This window comes from Nannospalax galili, unplaced genomic scaffold, assembly GCF_000622305.1.
Source record: "Nannospalax galili isolate Female #2095 unplaced genomic scaffold, S.galili_v1.0 scaffold181, whole genome shotgun sequence".
Classification (NCBI taxonomy): Eukaryota; Metazoa; Chordata; class Mammalia; order Rodentia; family Spalacidae; genus Nannospalax; species Nannospalax galili.
This window is the reverse complement of record NW_008344645.1, coordinates 111,193-136,912: the sequence shown is the minus strand read 5'-3', so window position 1 is coordinate 136,912 and position 25,720 is coordinate 111,193. Positions and strand designations below refer to the sequence as shown.

The 25,720-nt window shown below is 36.2% G+C and overlaps 1 protein-coding gene across 3 annotated transcripts in view; it reads right to left on the bottom strand.

Annotated features, from left to right (window-relative positions):
- Positions 1-2,024: 2,024 nt before the first annotated feature.
- The window catches only part of Uchl3 (ubiquitin C-terminal hydrolase L3), a 52,149-nt gene continuing 28,453 nt past the window's right edge, over positions 2,025-25,720 (bottom strand). Inside the window, exons 7-10 of one of the 3 annotated variants that reach the window (XR_607544.3) lie at positions 20,087-20,159; positions 8,784-8,859; positions 3,022-3,080; positions 2,180-2,257 (exon numbers count right to left, since the gene is read on the bottom strand). Coding sequence is in view for 2 of the 3 variants with exons in the window: in XM_008840913.3 (XP_008839135.1) it covers positions 2,174-2,257; positions 3,022-3,080; positions 8,784-8,859 (219 nt within the window). In the remaining variant the exon portion in view is untranslated. Of the gene's footprint in view, positions 2,258-3,021; positions 3,081-8,783; positions 8,860-14,002; positions 14,053-20,086; positions 20,160-25,720 lie in introns of those variants that run through there. The other 2 variants (XM_008840913.3, XM_008840914.3) reach the window with 2 other exon arrangements.

The window sequence follows — 25,720 nt, the reverse complement described above, 5'->3', positions numbered from 1 at the left end:
CTAGAGCAGAAAACAGAACAAAGTTCTAAAGATAAACTTGAAAGAGGCAAGCACAAAATTTCAAGTTCTTTGTTCCCTAAGGGAAGTTAAGCAAAATTATGGGATGTCATTGTTGAGAATGAGCTAATGCACTAAACTCCAACAGAACAAACCATAAGAGTCCCTTATGCCAAATGTCACATAATCAGATAGATAGATCCCCTAACAGATGTGTTTTCCCTGAAAACCAAAGACTCCAAGCTTCTGAGTGAACATAGTAAGGAAATACCATGCTTTAGTCAATAGATTAGACAGATGGATGGGTGGATGGATAGAAATACATAAAAGTAACCTGTGTTAACCAATCAGTATTTTTTCCTTGTGTTCTCACAGTAAACAGAGAAACTGTAGATTCCAGGTCCTGTACCACTGCTTTGAGAATAAGAAACCATATATATATATATATAAATGCAGCAAGAAGAAAACTGCTTAAAAACCTTTAACAAACAAGATGTGTGTTGAAAATAGATGTGGGGCTGGAGATGATGGCTCAGTGATTAAGAGTACTTTCTGCTCTTCCAGAAAACCTAGGTTTGGTTCCAGCACCCACATGGTGGCTAACAATTGCAACTCCAGTTTCCAGGGGATTCAGTGCCCTCTTCTGGCATCATGGCACTACACAGTTGGTGCACCTCTATTCCAGGCAAAACACTCATACACATAAAATTAAAAGTTTTGAGATTAAATAAATAAAAAAAAACCCACAAATGATATAACAAGAGTAGAGCACATGGCTGTTACTAGCATGGCAAAACACCAAGCAAGAAAGCAATTGTGTTACGAAATGCATTTCAGATTACTTCTTCATCCCAACTAACCACTTCAATTAGCTTCAATAAATGTATATACATCCAAATCACCTCTTATCCACAAAGATATAAAACATCCAAATCACCTCTTATCCACAAAGATATAAAACACTGCTACCTCAGCAACCCTGAACCACAAACAAGCTCTATAAATGCTCTTCCAGCTCCCCACAGCCTTGTATCTGTTTTAAACCTGCCTGAAGCCATTCCTTCAAAGCACACCCAAATTCTCTCACATACCTCTGTCTAAATGACTATCATCTTAAAATCCAGCCACCAACACCTTTTACTGAACTTCTACTGTGGGATCCTCCCACATCTTTCTGGTTCTATTCTTGAGCCCCTCTATCCTGAATATATTATCCACAGTTGTCAGAATGATGTTTGAAAGCTATAAATCAGCCAGGTGTGGTGGTACACACCTTTAATCCTAGCACTTGGGAGGCAGAGGTGGGCAGATCTCTGTGAGTTCAAGATTAGTTTGGTCTACAGAGGGAGCTGCAGGCCAGTGAGGGTACATAGTGAGACTCTGATCACACTGATAACAAAGCCAAATGCCTGTTCCTGTAGTGCCAAGGCCTGCCTTCTCTGACCCCATCTCATGCTTCTTTCTTCATTACTTTCTATGTCCTGGTCCTATGAACCTTCTATCATGTTCCGTCATGCTTAGAGATGCTACACTGATTATTCCCTCTGTTCTTGCCCAGAAATGCTTTATAAATGGTTGCTTTCGGCCATCAAGTCTCAACTTTAGTCAGCTTTTCACAGAAGCCTTCCTTGTCAAGAAGATCTAAAGGACAATCTCATCTTATTCTCCAGTATCTATCACTGCCTGGTATATTCTTTTTGGATTCACTACTCATCTCTGATCACAAGAACATGAATTCTATGACTACAATATTCATCAACAGCCCTTCACAGATGTTAACTCCTGGACCTAGAGCAGTATCCATCTCATTACCAGTAGATGCAGAACCAAGCATTTTCTAAATATGGAAACATAGACACCCTATATATTCATATTATGCAGATGGAAAGTGTGGCTGCTATCTTAATAAATGATCTCTCTGGAATTCTAAAAAGAAAGAAAAACGCTATAAATAGTAATTAAACAAGATAAATTCTTCATAAGAAAGAAAAGGAAGAAAGGAAGTAAACTTGAACTCGAAGGAAAAATAAAACACAGGTTTAGTAAAAGTTTATTCACATAAAGTTTAATCATTCAAGTTAATGAAAATATCAAAAACTTTGAGTTAGTGTATGGCATCGGAAATGTAATCTTTGTTGTAAATAATACAGTATTTGGTGTTTCCATTTTCCACAAGCTATGCTGCAGAAAGAGCAATTGCATTAAATCTTAATTCATCGGGGTCACGTTCCATAAACTTCTTGCAAACTTCTATGGCATCCTATGAGGGAAAAAAGTTTAAGTTTTCAGTTCATAAATATCATATTTTTGTAGTTCATACTAATTCTACTATAGTCTTCTTTTTCAGAATAAAAAATAAAAGCATCAAAAGAATAAACAATTGGAAGGCTAATTTTTTTAGCATAAGATACAATTAATGCTCCCCTCACCTCCCCTGACCTGCTTCTAGCTCTGAGGATCAAACTTGGGGGTCTAATGAATGCTAGGCAAGCATACTCAAGCCTATCCCTTATACTCCCTCCCTTTAGACAGAGTCTCATTTAATTGCCTGGGCAAGTCTTGAACTCACTCTGCAGCCCAGGCTGGCCTTCAATGCACATTCCTCTGAGCCCACCAAGTAGATCCAATAAGTACTCTCCCTTAATTTTTTTTTCTTTAAAACCTTTTAACCTGAAAATTACACATTTCCTTGATTCTAAGCTACACAAGTTGTCCATATTTTAAAATTTCAAACATTAGGGTCAAGTCACAACAGATGGCATCTTGGATTCCAAGAAATCTGGCCTACAATGAGCAACTCTTTCTGTACTATTTTGTCTTTCTCAGATTTGAGCCTTTTCACACAAAGCTCCAGAAGCCTCTTACTTGTAGATTTTTAACAGAATCCAAATTTTTGTTTTGGGATTTTTCTAAAAAGATCAAGGACAAAGAAACATCTAAAGACAGAGAAAATGCACAGTAATTTAGAGAAGTTTCAAAGATGACAAGGATGTCAGCAAATGGGCCAGCAAGTTTAATCATTACCTCTAGCAATGTTTCATCACTAGTTTCCCCATGGTTAATTGGAAATGGTTTCCGCCCATCTGTGAAAAACACACAAACAGGTAAATTTTAGCTGATTTTTTTATTCCTCTAGTCTTCTTGAGACGGGGGTCTCCCTGTAGCCTCAACTGGCCTAGAACTCACTATGTAAACCAAGCTGGCCTTGAACTCACAGAGATCTGCCTACTTAAAGGCATGAGCCCAGCCAATTTTAGCTGTTTTTACAGGAGAATGTACTTTAACCTTCCATTTTGCTCTCTCACAGTGAAGCAAGGACAGTTAGATGTTTTAAATAATTTATCTTAAAACAAGGATTTCAAATGTGTTAGCAAGGTATGGCCTTAATTTCCTCAAAATAGGAGAAATTTATACCATTTACATTTATAGTGATTATACATCTGGATTAACACCAAACATTAACAGGGGCTTGTTTCTAACTCTCCTCATTGAAAATGAGCACTTTACATGGTTCCATTTTCTTTCCTTCCTTCATGTACCAGTGATGCTTCAAGTTATTGCTTAGTGTGTTTCCTAGTATTTATAGTACACATTTTAACTACAATAAGTCCATCTTCAAATAACAAGTCACTGCTTTATGTTTACCACCTTGTAAGAAAGAATTCCCAATTCTCCAAAGTTTTCAGTCATTTCTACCCTTAGAAATAGAAACAATTTCTTTTATTTTTAAGGATAAAAGCTAAACAGAATAGTTTAAGACTGACATGCTTTTGTCAAAGAAAAAAACATACACTGTTGTCACAAGTGACTGTTACTAGTTGTGTCCCATTAATGAAAACAATGTAAAGCAACAATTCAAACCTAGTTTATTCTTTATTTGTTTTTGTAGAATTATTGACTATTAAAATAATTATGCAAATTCATAATTAATCTTGAATAAACTAGTACTTTTTAAACATGAAAAATTCCAGAATGATAAAAACTGATGCTAACCCCAAGTTAACTGACATTCCATATCCAAATCTGTAACCTCCGATGTCTTATTAGTAGTTGTTTATTCATAAACACAGCCCCTTCTACAATTCCACAAGTATAAGAGTAAAAAAATTGGGAATCAATATACATACACAATGTTAGAATTTCATTGGCAGATACTATTAAAGAGAAATACGTCAAAGCAAATACTTATAAATAAATAGTAGCCCAAGGCGTTTGCTTTTTCTGTTGCTTTTGCTATATATAATCCATGGCTGCACAGCTCAGGCTAGTCTCAAACTTGGTAATTCAACTCTCTCAGCCTCCTAAGTGCTGTGATTTTATGCACGAGTCACAATATCTAGCCTAACACTAGTTTCTATAAATTATGCCATCAGAATTTGTTATTCTCATTTTCGGGCTAATAATGAAATAAATACTAGAATCCTAAAAAAAGATCCTGAAACTATAATGCCTATAATTAATTAATTAATTAGTTGATTAATTAGTTTCTAAGAACTACAAATGAAATATTTCCTCCAACATAAGTACTACACATGAAAACTTTTAAGTTATCCATATTTCTGAGAGCTTTCTAAACCTAAATCGAAATGTGTATTTCTCAATAATACATCAGAAAACAACCCTCAAAATACTCCTCCATGACAAAACGCTTATTCCTCAGTAGCCTCTGTTCTACCTTAACCCTGCTCTGTGGGGCAGAGCATAATGAATATAATGCTCTGCCCCACACAATTATATTGTTTTAATTCAACATAAAGGCAAAAGATAAACAATGTAACAATGTTGGTTTCTTCTCCTTAACCAAATTATAAATTAATATGCATATTTTCCTGTGTTGTATCATTTATAATGTGACATCTCATTAGACTTTAACAATAAACTAGTGATTTTCCTTCATATGCAGCTGTTGTTTAAGAATTCAACCAACTTTATTAGAGAGTGTCTTAGTTAGCTTTCTATTGCTGTGATAAAACACTGACAAAAACCAAATTGGGGAGAAAAGGATTTATTTGCTTACAAGCACAGTCCATCATCAAGGGAAGTCAAGGCAGAAACTTGATCAAGGCAGGAACCTGGAGGTTAGCTGCTTACTGGCTTGCTCCCCTGGCCCATGCTCAACCTGCTTTCTTATACAATACAGGATAACCTTCCCAGGGGTGGCACTGCCCACAGTGGGCTGGGTCCTTCCATATTCAACAATCAAGAAAATGCCCCACAAACATGGCCGCAGGCCAGACCAATGGAAGCAATTTCCCAACTGAAGTTCTCTCTTCCCAGGTGTGTCAAGTTAACAACTACAGCATCCAGCACAGACAGTAAGAGTATTAAACAATTATTCCTAAAATGTCAATGAATATAAGCAAAATGGAACTAAATGCTATTTCATTCTATGAGAAAAAATTATAACCCAGGGTATCAAATCCAGGCCTCACTTAGATTTCTGTTGATGTTTTGCAGTGCTGGGAACCAAGCGCCTCACAATGCTAGGAAGGCACTCTAACTCTGAGTTATAGCCCCAGTCCTTTCCACTTTAAAAAAATTTTTATTCCAAAAAGAGGAAATTTTTAACACATTTTTCCAGAGATATCTTGAAGCGGGTTACATAAAAATATATGTACGATGAAGGTTGAGGGAGGAAATAGGAATAAGAAATCAAGACGAAAGGATTTGCCAATGTGAGGTCAACTTTGATGGAATAATGAAGGTTTCCATTAGCTCTGCTCTTTTTTTGGAGAAAGCTGCACAAAGTGGTGAGAAAGGTGCCACACAGCGTTCTCAGCTCAGATATCCTTAGCGTTTCCCCCACATGCAGCTAAGGTCAACTAATTTTTGAGTCAGAGTCTCACTACATTGACCAGACTGGCCTTGAATTCACTCTGAAGCCCAGATGGACTTGCACTTGTGATTTTCCTGTCTCAGCCTCCCTAACAGGTAGGACTACAGACCTGTACCAACAAGCCTGGATCTATTTTTATATTTCTGTTTAGAATGGTAGCCAGTGCCCAGGCATGGTAGCACATGCTCTTAATTTCAGCATTTTCAAGGCAGAAAAAGGTGGATCTCTGTGAGTTCAAGACTAGCCTGACTTATATAGTAAGTCCCAGGCCAGCCAGGGACACATTAGTGAGACCCTGTCTCTAAAACAAACAAACAAAAAAAATCTCAAAAAAAGAAGTTACAATTTGTGCTGTGATTATTCACAGTTAGAAAAGCTAGATGGATATGAACTAAACCAAGTCACAAAAGTAACATCACCCAAATGAGAAAAAGGGACATTATGTGGTTTCTGGTACGATGCAATGGGAAGAAGTTAACATTGTTGCTCTGATATTCTTGCCCAAAATGCATGAATCATGAAGAGATATCGGACAACCAAAACTAAAGGAAAAATCTCAAAGTAACCACCCTGTACTCTTAAAATAAATATCAAAGGGCTGGAGGGATGGCTCAATGGTTAAGAGCATTGCTACTCTGGCAGAGGACCTGGGTTTGATTCCCAGAAACCACACAGCAGCTCACAACTGTCTGTATGTAACTCCAGTTCTACAGGATCTAGATACCCTCTTCTGACCTCCACGGACTCCTGCATGCACATGATGCGCGCACATCACACAGACACACACACAGACACACACACACACACACACACACACACACATAAAATGAGAAAATAACTAAAACCTTAGATAAACAAATATCAAAGGCATGAAGGACAATAAAAGGTTGAAGAACTATTCTGGATTCATAAACACAAAGAAACAGAAAGGGGACAACTAAATTCAACACATAACCCTGCGTTGGCTTTGGAATTGTGATACTAAGCAAAATCTGAAATGAGGTAATACTGCATGAATGTTAAGTTCCTCGTTTTGATGGTCATACTGTATATAGAAAAGCATCCACTTCTTTTGAGGAAATACAGAACCATTAAAAGATAATATGGCATCATGTCCACAACTTATTTTCAAATGGTCCAGAAATACTGGTAGGATCTAGATAAATAAGAACTATGTCATACTCCTGTAAACTCCATAAATATTCAAGATTATTTCAAAATAAAAAAAATTTTTAGACAATTAATTCATTACTTAATATTCAGTCTACTTCCTAATTTAAGATATGTTTATTTATTCTACTTTGAATTCACTCCCAAACACCAGTCCTCTAATTTATTCACAAGGAGTAATTATATTCACTTTAAAATATGTACTTTTTACCTCCGTATATACTAGGAACTTACCGAGGCCCCAAGTAAGAGCTGATAATTAAAAACCAAAAACAACTTAGTCCTTTTTTTTATCAGTAGGAAGTGAATAATTAAATACTACCACTAACCTCTACTAAGCAACTATCCAATAGAAATTAACTTGTACCATGTCTGCAATCCATCTTATTTTTAAAAATAGATTTCTATGGGAAGAGGTGCAGCTCAGCACAGGAGTGCCTGCCCTCACATATGTGAGGCCCATCTTCAGCACCAATAAAGTTATTCTGAAGTATTTTTTCTTAAAAAACAATATTCTTTTTAAAAAATATTTTATTATTTTTATTTTATTTGTATGAGTGTATTGCCTGCATGTACGTGAGTGCACCCGTGTCATGCAATGCCACAAAGGTCAGAAGAGGGCGTCGAATTCCCCTGGAACTGGAGTTAAGGACAGTTCACAGCTGCCATGTGGGTGCTGGGAATTGAACCCGGGTCCTCTGCAAGAGCAGCCTGTGCTCTTAACCACTGAGCCATCTCTCCAGCCTCCTCAATATTCTTTTAATTATTATTTTGTATTCACTAATTTAATACAACTTATTCAATATTTTTAAAGGTTTATCTATTTTATTTTATGTGTGTTTGCTTTCATGTATCTGCATCAACATGCATACTTTGTACCCTCAGAAGGTGTTGGATCCCCTGGAACTGGAGTTAAAGGTGTTTGTGAGCTGCCATGTGGGTGCTGGGAACTGGACCCCAGTTCTCTTCAAGAGCAGCAAGTGCTCTTAACTACTGAGTCATCTCTCTAGTTCCTTCAATACTTTCTTTGGATCTACGAGAATCATTACTATCACACATCAGGGTAAGAGCCCAGAAATAGCCCATCTATAGTTCAATTTAAAAAATAATAATACACATGTGTAATGCTCAAAGAGACCAGAAGAGGGTGTAGTATTTCCTCAAGCTAGACTTACAGATGGTTAGCTGCCATGTGGGTGCTGGGAACCAAACTCAGATCTTCTACAAGAGCAGTCAGTGCTTATAACTGCAGAGCCATCTTTCCCTAGTTAAATTATTTTTGAATCCAGGCACATCACAAAAATTAATCACCGCACTTTGTGGTAAGAAGAAGCCATTATCAGAAGAGCATAGGCTCCTGTAAAGTCTCCTAAAAAATCGGGACAGCACACACAGCGACAGAACAAAAGGCTGCAAACCAGTGATGCTCATCACCACTGAACACATGTTTTAGAAGTAAAGGCAATTCATTCAGATATGACAACTAATTCAATAGCTTATTAAAGATTACCAAGTAATTCATAGATGCTCCTTGTGATGGATTTTATTTTCTGCTTTGCTAAAATATAAAAAGGTAGCATGTACATATTCTTGAATTATAAGATGCCAGAATATCAAGAACATTTTTCTAGCAAAAAGTAAAAAAGGAAAACCATTCTATCAACCCAATTGTAGAGCAATCTATTAAAGTAAGCACAGTAAGAACAAGAGACCTGTTTGTTATAAATAGATGTTTCCATTTACCATTTCTCTCCCCAGGATAAATTTTAAAAGTTCTTACCTAATTCATAGAGATGCCCGTCTACATGAACTAATGCAATAAAGTGAAGATCTACTTTTTCATCTATACTTGGTGCCTGGAATAGGAGGGAAAATATATATTATATACAGTAGTAGTCAAATCAATCAAGTACAAATAAATATATATATAAATAATACCATATGACAAAGAGAAAATTTATCCAATATTATTCCAGGCTAATTATTGATATGGAAGACAGGGTGACCATGCCTATATTTGTGACAATGTACTCACTTTCAATATGGAAAACACACCTTTCTTAGTCTCAACTTATCTAAAGACTGAAAGTCTTGGGGCTGGAGAGGGATAGCTCAGCGGTTAAGAGCACTAGCTGCTCTTACAAAGGATCCAGGTTTGAATCTCAGTACCCACATGGCAGCTAACAACCATCTGTAACTCCAGTTCCAGGGAATTCAACACTGTCTTCTGACCTCTGTGGGCCATGTACAACATGGGTGCACTTACACACATGCAGGTAATACACTCATACACATAAAATAAAAATAATAAAATAGTTTTTTTTAAAAAAAGACTGAAAGTCTTGTTTAGCTTGGAAACGCCATTGTCTAGAACACAAACTTGGTACACAGCATACACACAATGCATATTTCAATGAAACAAAAGTATGAGCTGATATGTGCAATTTTAAAATTAAGAGGAATGTTAAAACACTTCTCATAATTCCTAAAGCTAGAAGTTCTTCAAGTTAAATTTTAGGACATCAAGAAAGTGAGTTGGTCCATTAATCACCTGAACTTAATAATATCATATTTTGAAAAATGCAGTATAAATAATCATACTTATTCTAGATTCAAACAACTTAAAAACAAATAGCCCTGATGATTATAATCGGAGAAAAGAAGAAAAAGATTAAAGTACAATGAACTGTAGCCTATGATTTCTTTCTTCCTTGCTTTGACTCTTAATGAACAATTTGAAAGTATGCATATTTTTTTAGTTTACCAAATTCAATTCACAAAAGCAATAATTTCTAAGATAAACAAATAAGATACACAAACATTAAGTGGCATTTTACAATAGACAGTATCTATACAGCTAACACTACCATGTGTTAGCTATAAATCAAATCTAAATGGATTAAAATGAAGTAAAATCACTGCTAAACACACACAGAGCTCAAACTGTTGATGCTCAAGTTTTCAGGAGCTTAAATAAAATTATATCTCACATTACTTAATATATTTAAGTAACAGAACCTTAACTCAAAAACTTATTTTCACCCTCAAATAATTAATTATGTTAATAGTTTGATATTATATTTTCTGATACAGAAATTAAAGGTACAGGATAATCATTGCTTTTATTATTTGTTACTATTTTATTTAATAAGATACATCAAGTTATCACTAAAATTTTTACTGACACAATGACTCATCTAACTTCATCATTCTTCTGAGATTACCTCCTTCAAGTTACGAGTGGAAAAAAATTCTACATAAACCGATATGGCAAACTAACTTTCCTTGAGTCCAGAACTGTAGAACTTCACACTTGGTAGGAATAATAGCTATTTAGCTTTATCATCACTCCACTACCGCAGTCCTCTCTAGCACAGGCCTTACTGTGGCAACACTCTGATGACAGGGAGTTGCTATGAAGTTTAGAGACATTCTGTTCCACTGTACAGTTTTGTAGAGTTATGTCCCATACCACATCTTTTCCATCATGTTGGACAAAAGCCTGATCCTTCCTGAACCTAGCATTTCTTAAAATACTTAAAGCAGTGATAATGAGTTTTGCTATATTTCTACCAGGGATCAAAAAATATTTGCATCATCTTTTTCTTTTTTTAAACTTAATAACCTATTGATCTAAGAGAACTTCAGGGGAGGAGTTGGGGTGAATATGCTCAAAATATACTGTATGAAATTCTCAAAAGAATTGTTTTGTTTTTCAGGGAGGGTCTCCCTGTAGCCCAAATGGCCTGGAACTCACTATGGAGACCAGGTTGGCCTTGATCTCACAGAGACCCACCTGCCTCTGCCTCCCAAAGTGCTGGGATTACAGGTGTGTGCCACCACACCTGGCCACTATCTGTGCCTTTTTGAGACAGGGTCTCCCTGTCTATCTGTGAATTCTTAAAGAGAGAGAATCTAGTTTTCTAAGGCTGAACCAAGGCAATTCTACCAATTATAAATTCATTATAAAAGAAAAATGCTACAAAGAATTCCTTACTTAACTGGGAATCTTGTTTTACTCGTGATACAACAATTTCCAACAGAATATCAAGTATCTTAAACTTTTTGAGTTATGTTATCATAAATGAATTACTTGAACAACTTCTCTTAAAGAATCAAACATCACAGAGCTCCCACTTTCATGCTGTGCCAGTACAGTGCATGCAGGAGAGGTAAGAAAGCCACAACTGGAGTGGGAGAGTTGAATGTACACAACCCCGGGGGCTTTCGGTTCTCATCTGCTTTGAGGGTTAAATGAGATTTGTGAAAACACCTAAATTGTTAAATGCTATTTAAACCCTTATGTGTCCTTATAATATTAGTTAAGGTCACAAGTGTAAGCAAGTACCAAATCTAATCAATCAAAATTATACATCAATACACCTTTGATTCAAAAGTGAAAACTAAAAACACAAATTTCAAGCCAGGTATGGTGGCAAACACCTGTAATCCCGGCACTTGAGAGGGTGAGGCAGAAAGATCAAGAGTTTGAGGCCAGCCTGTACTACAAAGCAAGACCCTGTCTCAAAACAAAAACAAAAGCAAAAATCTCTTAAGCAGTACAAAAAGCCTTCAAATTATTATAAAGCTTTTAAATCTTCTTCAAAGCTTCATTATTTAGGATGAGTTTTATCCTCTGATCATCTTCCTTAGTCTGGAAGTCTAAAGTCTACAATTAATCAACTACTCAAAAAATAGTCCACGAGGGCTGGAGAGATGGCTCAGTGGTTAAGAACACTGACTGTTCTTGCAGAAGACCCGGGTTCGATTCCTAGCACCCACATGGCAGCTAACTGTCCATAAATCTAGTTCCAGGGAATCCGACAGCCTCTTCTGTCCTCTGAAGGCATTGCATGACACAGGTACACTTACCTACATGCAGGCAATACACGCGTTACACATAAAATAATAAATGAAATGTTTTTAAAAATATTTCACTACAAACAAAAGTAAACAGCAAATTCTAGCAAGTATTCTGTTCCAAAAAAAGGACTAATACTAATACATAGGAAAGGCAAAAAACAGAAGCTATAGGTATTTTTTGCCTACATTTTATATCTTTTTTAATTCCCCAATTTAGAATGTTTCTAATTCCAAAGAATTAAAAAATGATAAAATAAACCTATTATATAAGTTCATTAAATACTAAATCTAAATTTCACATTATAGCAAAGCTTAAAATTAATACATAACTAAATGCAACCTAATATACACTAGGTACTTTTTTATTTGTATTGACCAATTAATCACACAAATCCAATCAAGTAGGTTTGTATGATTATATCTATCTTACATTCAAGAAAACTGAGGTAGAACAGTTAACATGTTTGAATGGCCAACACCTGGTATCAACTCTCCAGAGTTGATGTTCCAGAGTTCATGTTCCTACCCACTATGCTACGAAAAGACAAAGCTATAAAGCAATGGAATTAACATGGAGCAGCAAACAATTCATAAAAGCATAAAACTAGAAATACCAAATTTTGTGACATGCTTATTAATATTTAGAACTAAGTAGAAAAAATTATCCATACTTAGAATTTGATCAATTGTTTGCTGGTCAGAATTTGCAACATAGATTGTACTCTGCTTGCCTAACTCACCCTGTAGCTCTCACTGTACCAAACAGTACAAAGCATATTAGAGAAGCACAAGCATCACATGAATGAATGAATAAAAATGACAAACGAATGCTGTGATGGGGGGGGATTAATTGATTGTTGACACTCAGCACAAATGGAAAACTATGTGATGACCATAATGCTATTTGGGGAAAGCAAATGCTTACAGGAAAGTGCTGAGCAAGCATACTTGCTAGTTTGAATGCAGCTTTAAAAGGGTTAATGAGAAAGAATAACATTTGACATTGACTTCTGCTTTTAAATGCTAAAACTCTATTTACAATTAAGAATTCCTTTCACTTCAGAAGTCCAAAGGATTTATAGAAGTATCAAGTTTCTTGTAAATGTACGGCACACACCAAAGCCTTCAGATACTGCATCTCTAGCTTTGCTCTGTGAAGCCACAGCCATTGCCTTCAACAATCTAAAACATCAGAAAGACAAGAGCTGTGATTGCTTAATTCTGCAGTTTATTTCAATGTATGAAAACTACTGGAATTCCATCACCTTGAATATTTAAGGTAAATACAAATATTTTAATAGTTGGCTGATACTTTTAGCCTATGAAAGAGAAAGTAAAATTTGTAGGACGCCCATATTAATACATAAGGAGAAAATGTTCACCTCCTACATGGAAAAGATCTTTAGAAACTGAATAGGCAGGGAAGATCAGATCAAGATTAAACCAAGTACCTGAGCCACCTCAAGGAATAAAATAGCTTAGACGAAACACCCTACACCATGAAGGATTCAGGCTAAGGACAGAGTAAGTAAAGTGACCCCAGAGCATGGCAAGAGACTTAGTCATGCTCAGAAACATTTTAAAATAATAATGACAAAGGAATAGATGGCTAAGAACTCAGAGGATACATAGCATTTGTTGACCCGAGTCAATAAATAAAATCAGAAAGCTGAAGGGAAAAGAAACACACATTCACTTTAACAGCTCACAAGAATGTAATGAATGACAATCAGTACTCATCAACAGGCAGGTACCCTTACATTCACAGGATATGAAGTAGAAAGATGGATGTTCACCAAGGCACTGGCAGAAGTCAAGCTAGACTGCAGAGCATAGAGGCATGCTTGCAATCTTAATGAGGGAGAAAAAGCTAATGATTGAGTGAACCAAGAGAAAAGCACTCTAAAGACTGAAGACTTTTAAGGAAAAATAAAACAAAAAAAAAAGCCTGCCCTTGCCACTGGAAGAAGAGATGGAAGATTGACTACACTTACAACAGAATGGAGACCCAAAGATGGCAGGCGTAAGAAGGGTCGCCAGCGACGAAGACGGAGAGATGGACTGGTAGCCTTTGCAGGGCCTACATGGTTACGTTTGACCCAGGGCAGGGATGCATGGTGACACAGTGATGAGGCCTTCGTTCTGCAGTGGCTAGAATGAGGCTGTGATGAGGATGGCGAGGAGGACTACATAATTAAAAGAGAGAATATTTTACTTAGACCACGTTACTGGGAGATCATTTATCCTTAAAAGCAACGTATGGTCATACTTGTATTCATATGGTCTAGTACTTTTAATATCATATTCTAGTAAAAGATCACATATGAATATCAGTTAAAGTGGGAAAGGTAAAAAAACATATAACCAAGTAAAAGGTTATATTTCATAATCTCTGTAAGCTCACATCTGAAATATTTACATATCCTCATTTGCATCACAGACTCATGAAACTGAATATTTAAAAGCCACTAAAATAGAATTTTCATATAAAATTGGTTTTAACAAATTTAACAAAAAAAACAATGTAACAGACAAAACATAGAAAAGTGGAAAGGAAATCATATCATAACAATAGGCATTGATAAAAACAAATTCTTTACAGAACATAAACCGAGAGAGGGGAAAAGCCTTTAAAATAAAAATGAGGGTGAAACTAATCCCTCTGAAGATCATGGCCTGAATCATTTATCCTTGTCATTAGGCAGACCAGTGACAGGAAAACATCATAGCCTATTACTCATCTTGTTTAGTAAACAACACTAGTTGAAATGTGTACCACTTATTTTATGTAAAGTACTCTTCTAAGCACTTTGAATATATCAATTCATTTAATCTCCTAGTAACTCATGGGATGGTTACAACCATATTCACATTTTACAAATCAGAGCACAAATGGGTTAAGCATCAAAATCAAGGTCATACTGCCAGCAAGTAGCAGGGCAAGTAGCAGGACTGGAACTAAATCCCAAGAAATCAGGCTCTAGAATTCAATGATCCTAATCATTAGGGTACATAGCCTGTGTAACCAAAAAAAATTTTTTTTTAATTTTTTAAAAATATTTTATTTATTTATTTTATGTGTATGTGTGTATTGCCTGCATGTAGGTATGTAGGTAAGTGCACCAGTGTCGTGCAATGCCCGCAGAGGACAGAAGAGGCTGTCAGATCCCCTGGAACTGGAGTTACGGACAGTTGTTAGCTGACATGTAGGTGCTGGGATTCAAACCCAGGTCTTCTGCAAGAACAGTCAGTGTTCTTAACCATTGAGCCATCTCTGCAGCCACCCAAAAAAAGATTTTAATGCTAAGTTATTAAACTAAATTATAATAATCACAGGAATACGTTTCATAAGGCTAGATATCTGGGGAATAACCTTTCTTTAAAAAATATTTTGTTATTTTTATGTGTATGAGTGTAATGCCTACATATGTGTAAGTGCACCCTTTTCATGCAGTGCACATGGTCAGGAGAAGGCATCGGATCCCCTGGAACTGGAGTTACAGATGGCTGTTAGCAACCATGTGGGTCCTAGGAATCAAACCCAGGTCCTCCACAAGAGTAGTCAGTGCTCTTAATTGCTGAGTCATCATCTCTCCAGCCCAGGAATAACTTTTCAAATACTACTGTACCACAAAAGCCAAATTTTGGCCCAACACTTTTCCATAAAATATATAGGCTATAAAGCTAGCTAATTTACTAGTGATAATCCAAGTCATCCTATAACTGCCACCTTCAATAAATAACAATAGTATATGGCATTTAAACCTATTTACAGTATGAAAACATTATCCCTGTAACAAGAGGAAGAAGAAATAGAGATGTAGGTTCTTCTTCAGTGATAATAAATTTCACTGGCCATTAGGAAAATGAGTTTAGCTTTAAATGATTTCCAAGACTCTTTTCACCCTTAAAACTCTATGATCTTTGTTGGTACCTTTGATCAATATTAATAATAAAGTAGTCTAAAATAAAACTGTCATTTTTCTAGGGGTTTAAGAAATAATCAGCATGTCAGTATTCCTGGCAAGAATCACTGGACAAAAATACATAAATGAGCTAGGTGTGGTGGCACACGCCTTTAATCCCAGCACTTGGGAGGCAGAGGCAGGCGGATCTCTATGAGTTCAAGGCCAGCCTGGTCTACATAGTGAGTTTCAGGACAGCTGGGGCTACAGGGAGACCCTGTCTCAAAAAGACCAAAAATAAATAAATAAATAACCCATAAATGAATCCTACACTTGGTTCTACAAGGGAATAAATGTGTACACTGTAAAGGTCTGCTCTCACAGTCTAATCAGACGTTTGCTGCATTCAATCTGGCTCCATTCGAATAAGAGGAAAAGAAGAGAACAGGGTAAACTGATGAAAGGGTAAAGAAATGGAACAGAAGGAGAAAGGAGGCAGAGTCTAATGAGGAGTAGAGAAAAACACATTTCTAAGAATCCGAGGAAGGACAGGCTACTAAGCCAGAATTATACATTAGAAGGATGAAGTGGATGGCTGGGAGAGAGGAAATGGGAAAAGGTATTTCTGGCCATGAATTTAGTAAGGAAAAACAAAAAAATAAAAAATAAACACACCCAGAAATAAACACAAGAGAATATGTTGAAAAGACTCTCAGGTCTGGGATTTTATTTTACCTTTCAATCTTGTAAGTTATTTTCCATGGGTGCTGGTCTTATGCTTTTACCATTTTATTTAAAACTATTTTGGAAAATTTGTTTTAATAATTTTAAATTTACAAAGTTATGAAAACACAACTGATACAGGAAATATTCTGATGGTAATATTTTTTCCCATATACTTTTCTACCTGCACTTACACTCTCTTCTCCCTATACAGTTTTTATTCTAGAGACTCTTTAAAAGTAAAAAATATACATTAAGATTCTTTCACCCATAAATACAATTGTCTTTTCAAATCCATGAAGGGACTGGTTCCAAAAACTCTACAATCTGTGGCTACTCAAATCTCATATAAAATGTGGTAATGGTACTTCCGCATAAAATACATGCATCTTTCTGTATACATTAAAACATCTAAATTACTTAATACCTACTACAATGTGAACTTTTATAAACAGATGTTTAGTACAGATACACTATTTAAAGAATATTTCTCAGGCAAGCATAAGGTGCATACTTTAACTCAGCACTCCAGAGGCAAAGGAAGGTGGATGTCTGAGTTCGAGACAAGCCTGGTCTGCGTACCAAGTTCCAGGTCATATAGGGCTAGAGAGACCCTGTCCAAAACAAGAAAAAAAAATGTTTTTGACCCATGATTGGTTGAACCTACAGATGCAGATAAGATGGGTATAGAAAGTCAGCTCTAGCAGAGACTTAGGGACTTATAACAGTACATTAATTATCACCCCCAAGTTTTTACACTAACACTTTCGTCTAATCCCTAATCCATACTCATTTTCTTAGCTGATCTAGTAATGAACTTATGTAGTATTTTCTGACAAGGTCTAGGGTAAAGCACATAATTAATTCATCATTCTTCTTTAGGATCATTTGACCTGGAAGATTTCCAGTCTTTGTCATTTATAACATTTAAGATTTAAAATATATATATTATTTTAATTATGTGTATTTGTCTCTGTGCAGGTATGTGCCCGTGACTGCAGTGCCAGCAGATGCCTGGTGTGAGATTCCCCAGAGTTACAGAGTTGTGAACTACCTGATGTGTTGAGAACCAAACTTGAGTCCTGAAAGAAGTAGGAACTCTTAATGGCTGAGCCATCTTTCCAGCTCTTTTCAAAACCTTTTTATTCATGTGTACGTGTGTGCATGTAGGCCATGTGTTTGTAAAAGGTGCCCACTGATGCCAGAAGAGGGTGTCAAATTCCCTGGAATAGGAGTTATAGGTGGTTGTGAGTCAAGCAATGTGGGTTCTGAGAACAAAACTTGGGTCTTCTGAAAGAGCAGCAAGCACTCAGCCACTGAGCCATTTCTCCAGCCTCTTTTATGGCATTCTAAATATGTTATCTTTTCTGACTAAAATAACTTCTACTCTTTATACAATGTCATTTTCTCACAAATACAGACAGTTTCATTTTCTCATTTATAACTCACATGCCCTTTATTTCACTTCTTGTTTTACCACACTGGCGAGGACTTCTAATACAATAATGAACTTCACTGACTTTGTATACCTTCATTTATTCTTTATGCTTTCTCTGGGTTTAATTTGGCCTTTTGTAATAATAAGATAAAAATTTAGATCACTGACTAAACTCTTTTTTGTCTATTAAGTATGTAATACTATTTTCTCTACCCTCTTTTTCTTTTCTAACATAAGAAATTACCACTATTCTCTAACCCCTGCTTTAAGCTACATTCCATAAATTTTAATATTTTTCTATTTTCATTCAATTCAAATGCTTTCTAGCTTCTATTTTGAATTTTTCTTTGACCTAAGAGTTTAGAAAAATGTTAATTCCTAAATATTTGGGTGTTTTTCCATATATTTTCTGTTGCTTTTACTTAATTTCAATGTTGACTCAAATATTCAAAATGTTTTCTGAACTTGAACAGAGTCTATCTTAGTGAACATTTCATGTGCACTTGAAAAGGATGTTTAATCACCTATTGTTGGATGAGTGTTCCATAAAAAGGAAAAGGGCCAAGTTGCTTGACAATGGTGCTCAGGTCATGTCCTTGCTACTTTTCTGTATCTCCTTTTACTGCTACTTGAGAGGAGAGTTGAAACCCCCAATTGTAAGTGTGGATCTGTCTATTTCTTCCTTCAGTTCTATCACATTTCTGTCATACATGCAGTTCATAACTATAGTCTATGCTATGTATATATTATGTCTTTTTGATGAGGTAATTTGCCTCTATGTAATGTTTTTATTGTTGGTAATATTCCTTGTTCTCATGTCTGTTTGGCCTAGCATTAAAGTAGCTACTCTAGCTTTCTTTCAATAAGTTCCTCAATATTTTTAAATATTTGGGTTTTTTGTAATCTTTTGAATTTAAGTTGTGTGTCTATGTATCTGTGTGTGCATGCCACATGTATGTTGGTGCCTGTGGAGAATAGAAGAGGGCATTAGACCCCCTGTAGATTGAGTTACAGGCAGTTGTTAAGCACCCTACATGGATGCTGGGAACCTAACTCAGGTTCCCTGGAAGAGCAGCAAGTGCTCTTATTGCTAAGGAATCTTTCCAGACCCTTCTTCCATTACTTGAATTATAATCTTTCTGTGTGTTTAAAATGACGCCCATGAAGACAGCATATAACTGAGCCATTTTTTTCAACTAAATTGATACTTTCTTCCAATTTGTAAGTTTAAATTCAGATGACTTAAATTTTATTGGTTGCATGTCATTATTTCCTATGATTGGATTAAAATCTGTAATGTCAATTCTATTTTCGCCATTTAATCTTTGTTCCTTTCTGCACTTGAAAAATAAATTTATTTTTTTTACATTTTTTATGAGTGTTTTAACTGCATATATGTAAGTGTACCACGTGTGTAATCTCTACAGAGGTTAGAAGAGGGCATCAGATCCCCTGGAACTGGAGTTTTAGCTGCCATGTGGGTGCTGACAACTGAAACTGGGTCCTCTGGAAGAGCAGCCAGTGCTCTTTACCACTGAGCCACCTCTTCAGAAAATTATTTTTGTGATTCAGTTTATCTTTACTGTGGGTCTGTTTATACTTTAACTTTTTAAGCAATTTTCTTAGAATTTACAATAAATATCTTGAGTGAAAGGATCCTTCAAATAATAATGCCACTTGGCATGTATTTTTAGAACCTCAGAGCAGTGTTATCACTGTATATTCCTCCCATTCTTTGTATGACCATCAACTATTTTCATATATGCTATCATTTTCCGGTATGTGGTTACTTTTTCTTTTTTGAAGATACAGCCTCACTAGGGAGTCCAAGTTGGTGTCAAGCTTGAGAACCTCCTGCTTCAGTGACCAAAGTACTGGGATACAGTGAGTGTCACTATACCCAGCTATACAGTTATCCTTTAGATCAATCAAAAAAAGAAAAAATGGGGCTGTAGAGATGACTCCGTGGATAGGAACATCTATCGTTCTTGCAGAGGACCTGAGGTAGATTCCCAGCACCTATGTCAGGCAGCTCACAACCACCTATATCTCCAGTTCCACAAGGACCCAACACCCCTGGCCTCCAAGTACAGAGACATACACATAAGGAAAAATAAATCTTTTATAAAAAAGGAAAAAAAATATTATATTTACCTTCACTTGCTCCTTTCCAATACTTCCCAATTCTTTGTGGCGATCCAAATTTCTTTCTGGTATTACACTGCTTCTGTGTGGAGAAATTCCTTTATATTTCTTATAGTGGAATTAAGTTCTCTCCATTTTTTTTAAAAAAAAGATTTGTCGGGTGTGGTGGTGCACGCCTTTGACTGGATTTCTGTGAGTTCAAGGCCAGCCTGGTCTACATAGCAAGTTCCAGGCCAGCTGGGGCTACAAGGAGACCCTGTCTCAAAAAGATCAAAAAATAAAAATAAAAAAAAGATTTGTTTTTATTAATTTACATGTTTGTGTATAACATATGTGCAGGTGCTCACAGAGGCCAGAAGGGGGTCACAGATCCCTTGGAATTAGACTTACAGGCTGAACAATGTAGGTGCTAGGAAATGAACTCGGGTCCTCTGGAAAAGCAGGAAGTGCTCTTAACTGCTGAGCCATTTCTCAGCCCCAAGTTCTCTCCATTTTTATTTGTCATAAAGGTTTCATCTCTCCTTCATTTAAAATAATTTTTATATTTAGTGTGTATGAGTGTTACTATGTGTGTGTCTAAGTGAGAGGACTGGCAGGAGTCGGTTTTTTCCTTCCACCCTGTGGGTCCTGAGCATTGAACTGAGGTCATTAGGCTTGGCAGCAGGCACTTTTTAACTGCTGAGCCATCTCACCAGCCCTCTCCTTCATTTTTTAAAGTTTTTTCCACTGAATTCTTTTAACACTTTAAAAATATCATCCTATGATATTCCAACTTGCATAATTTCTGATGAGAAACCTGCTATAATTGTTTGTCTGCGCTAAAATGCCTATTTCTTGTGGATGTCTTGAACATTTTTATTCTTCTTTAGTTTTCTGAAGTTTGAATATCGAATATTTGGGAGTGTGTTTGGTGGTAGGGATATTTATTCTACCTACTAACTCTGAGGTTCCTGAAGATATGATTGGATGTCTTCAACTATTTTTGGAAAAATAGTTGGCCATTAGTATGTCTTCTGTCTCAAGTTCTTACTTCCCAATCCCTGCTCCTAACTATCTCTTCATGTGGTATTCTATTTTTATGTATTAGCCACTTGCAATTGCCCCACAGCTCTTAAATGTTTTTCTGTCTTTTCTTCTGCTACACTTTTTTTCCTTTGTGTAGGTCCATCCAAATAATTTTTACTGATTTATCATCAAATTCACTAAAGTTTTTTTTTTTTTTTTTTTTTTCAATCTCTGTGTGCCATGGTGGGCATGTGGCGATCAGAGGACAACGTCCTCTTCTTTCACTTTGAGGCAGAATCTCCTTTGTTGTTTTTCCATTCCATACACTGGCTCCTGAGCTTCTACAGATTCTCTAGTCACTTCCTATGTTGCCAGAGGAGCATATACCTTGTAGGTTATTGTCAATATTTTCTTCTAACAGTTTCAGGTTTCACATTGAGGTCTTTGATCCATTTGGAGTTTATTTTTGTGCAAGGTGAAAGATAAGGGTCTAGCTTCATTCTTCTACACGTGGAGATCCAGTTTTGCCAGTTCATTTGCTGAAGATGCTATCTTTCCTCCAGTGAGTATTCTTGGCCCCTTTGTCAAATATCGGGTGGCTGAAATTGCATGTACTCAGGTTTGGGTCTTCAATGATGTTCCATTGATCTACAGGCCTATTTTTCTGCCAGTACCATGCTATTTTTATGACTACAGCTGTAATATAGTTTGAGACCTGGTATAGCTAGTCTGAGTCTAATCTATGCAAAGGTTGAGCTGTTTGAACTTTACTTTCGTTATTGCTACCCTCAGCACAACACTAGGTTAAAATTCATCTAGAATTACCATTGTGGTAACGGTGAGTACTGAGTTTCTTTTTCAATGTTCTTGTTCTATAGACTGCTTTAGGTTTTTGCTCACTACCTATGCCTCAGAGGTCTTCATGCTATTGACTCAATTTCACTTTTAGTACTCATTTATGGTGCTTTCTAGTGTAATGGTAGTGATGTAAAGGCATTATTTGTTCTTCTGGTTCAATTTCTGTCATAGGTAGTTCCTTTGTTCCTCTATGTCAAGAACAGGGCTTTTTCAAGGGTCTCCTCCAGTAGTAAAGGATCTCACAGAGCAATCTCAAGGGGACCACCTCCCCTGAAAGGGTTTTGTGTCCCAAGGTCTTTCAGCTTTGTTCTATAGGAGAGAATGGGCTGTCCTCCCACAGTGACCACTGCTCCCCTCCTCCAGGCCTTCACATTAGGGCTCTTTCCTGCCCTGTCAATAGTCAAACTCAGTACCCAGTGAGATCCAAGGAGAGTAGATGTGGCTCTCCCTCTGGGGTTGCTAACAGCAACTTCATAGACTTATGATAGCAAACAACTCTTGATCTTCACAATTTCTTAAAATTTGTATTTTGTTTTTACAAAAGGTGATCACACTCTGCTTCTTTTTTTGCTACCCAGGTATATTTGAGGCAACTACCTCAATGAGAGTATGTATCTTCACAACATCTTTCAAAGCAACATATTACTCTTTAAATAGATGTATCATAAAGACAATATATGAATCATAAAGATGCTATTGTGCTTTCAAGAGTATGCATCAATTATAAAGATTTAGTGATGAAAATATTTATATAAATATCTCTATACATTCATCAAGCAACAGTAATCATAGCTAACACAATGCTCACTATTGCATATTGCACACTAGATATTCTAAACTACAAATGCTATAGATCCTCACAATAATCCTATAAGGTAGAAATTATGTTCATTTCTAAACAAGAAAATTTAACACTCTCCCCCGCCTTTGGTCTTTTCGAGATAGGATCTCTCTGTAGCCACAGCTACAAAGACCAGGCTGGCCTCGAACTCATGGAGATCCACCTACCTCTGCCTCCAGAGTGCTAGGATTAAAGGCGTGTACCACCACACCCAGCTAAGAATATTTAATTTGGGCCCAAATGTTGTGATACTATTTATGTATGATTTTAGTACTCTTTCTGTCCAACATATCTTCTAGTATAAGCATATAAAGGAAAGAATGAAAAAAAAAGATAAATTCTACCTGCTTACATCAAGGATTGTACTTTTTTGTGGTTTATGTAGCTAATGTTCTATCTACAACATTAAAAATTGGATGATATATTACTATACTGTTTTCCCCCCACAGTGTAACAATATATTAATTATGCCTTATCCAAACGTGTTTCAAATTTCAGAGGATTTTTTTTCCTGAAATATCTATATAGATGTTATAGATTTTGGATTTTTAGATTATGGATACTTGACCTGTACTTTAAGGGACTCAGAGGATGAAGCTCTTATTTCTTCTCTTACTGCCTTCATGCCAGCACAGTAAAGACTTAAAGGGCAGATATTTGAGATGTTAGAGAGCAGGAGTGGTAACTCTAAATGTTCAGTCTAGTTATATGTGCTTCTTCTCATAATGCTAAATGAACACTCTCTCATATATACATATATATATATATATATGAAAGAGTACAGCTATCTACCACATACAACATAAAATCAAGTGTACACTTTTAAAGAAGTTAATTCATAATATAAACCTAATAATGGGCAACATATATTCAATTCCAAAGAAGGCTTTCCTTGTACAATGATTCAGAAAAGGAAAAGTTTTGCCTTTTTTTTTTTGAGACAGGGCCTCCCTGTAGCCCCAGCTAGCCTGGAACTTGCTATGTAGACCAGGCTGACCTCAAACTCAGATCCACCTGCCTCTGCCTCCCAGGTGCTAGGATTAAAGGCATGTGCCACCATGCCTGGCTTTCAGTAAAAGATTTTTAAGCAAGATCACAGATTTTCTTTTATTTTGTGATGCTGAGGATCAAAAGTAGGGCCTGATACATGTTAGACAAATGCTTTACTACTGAACTGCACCCACAGCCCTAAGCAATGCCATTTCAAGAGACGAAAGGATTTTAAAATAAAGTGTGCTATTATGGAATCCTGAAACTTTTTAGTCTTCTTTTCAGAATCACAAAGATTAAAGACATACATAGGCCAACTTTTAAATCTTTACAGTATTAACTGTCATACAATTCCTTATGTAACCCAATTTGTTAGCTCTGCTTTCAAATATGAAAATTCAAACTGTGAGCTGATTCTTGAGCTAACTATCTACTTTTTCAAACTGTCTTCCTTACTAATTAGAAAGATTAAATAGCTACAGTTTATTCTTTTTTAAGTATTTATTAGTTTTATTTTTATGTGTACGTATGTATTGCCTGCATGTATGTAAGTGCATCCACGTCATGTAATGCCCAAAGAAGTCAGAAGACAGTGACAGAGTCCCTAGAACTGGAATTATGGATGGTTGTTAGTTGCCATGTGGGTGCTGGGATTCGAACTCTGATCCTCTGCAAGAAAAGTCAGTGTTCTGAACCGCTGAGCCATCTCTCGAGCCCCCAATAGCTTCTTTTTTAAAAATGTTTTTATTATTTTTATTTTATGTATATGCGTGTATTGTCTCCATATAGGTAAGTGCACCCGTGTCGTGCAAGAATTTTAGCTTCTTAAAACATGATAATGACCTGTTAATAAAATATGCAGTTGGTCATGACAATTGAGTGTAACAACTATTTCTTGAATGTGATGTCCTTTTAACATTACAACTATCACTGTGTCTTTAAAAATAGCATATGGAAAGGAAAAAAATCAAGAACCTCTTTAGGAATACTGGATGTAGTAAAAAGATCATAAATATGTGTGCATACGTACACACATAAAACTCAAAGTTTAAAGTCAAAATTACAATTAATTCTAAATGAAACTCTGTAAACTTCAGGTTAGATTTCAGTATAATACTGTGGATTAGAGGAAATTAAAATTTGAATTTAAAATTGAAAAGCATTCATTCAGGAGGCGGAGACAATTGATGTCAGCCTGGTCTACATAGCGAGTACCAGACCAGCTGGGGCAACAGGAAGACTGTTTCAACAATTAAAAAAAAAGGAACAAAGAAACAAAGAAAGAAATGTAAAAACAGGTCCATGCAAAACATGAAAACTTCTCCCTGTCCAGTTGGCAAAGATGTCAAAAATCAAGCTTAAGCAGATATCAAAATATGATTCCATGGGCAATCCCGATAAGAGCAAGATTTTGTACTTTATTCAACGAACAAATCAAGATGCCCACAGACTCCAGATATTCTTGACAAGCTTATTTTCCCATGCAGGCTTAATTGTGCTTACTCACATCAGTTTATAATTTTCCATATCACATCAGATTCAAACTTACTATTGCTAAGCTACCTAAACTAAGTCTCAGAAATTCTTTTCAGGAAATCTGAAAGAAGCCCCAAATAAGGATCTCATCTCCTAAGTGCAAAAGTCTTCACTGCCTCTGATCTATGAAGTTAAAACACAATGAGCAGTAAGACTTTTGTGCTTACTCACATCAGTTTATAATTTTCCATATCACATCAGATTCAAACTTACTATTGCTAAGCTACCTAAACTAAGTCTCAGAAATTCTTTTCAGGAAATCTGAAAGAAGCCCCAAATAAGGATCTCATCTCCTAAGTGCAAAAGTCTTCACTGCCTCTGATCTATGAAGTTAAAACACAATGAGCAGTAAGACTTTATGCATGTGCCAACATCTCAGTGTTAGTAGCAAAAACAATGAGTCTTTCTGCAAG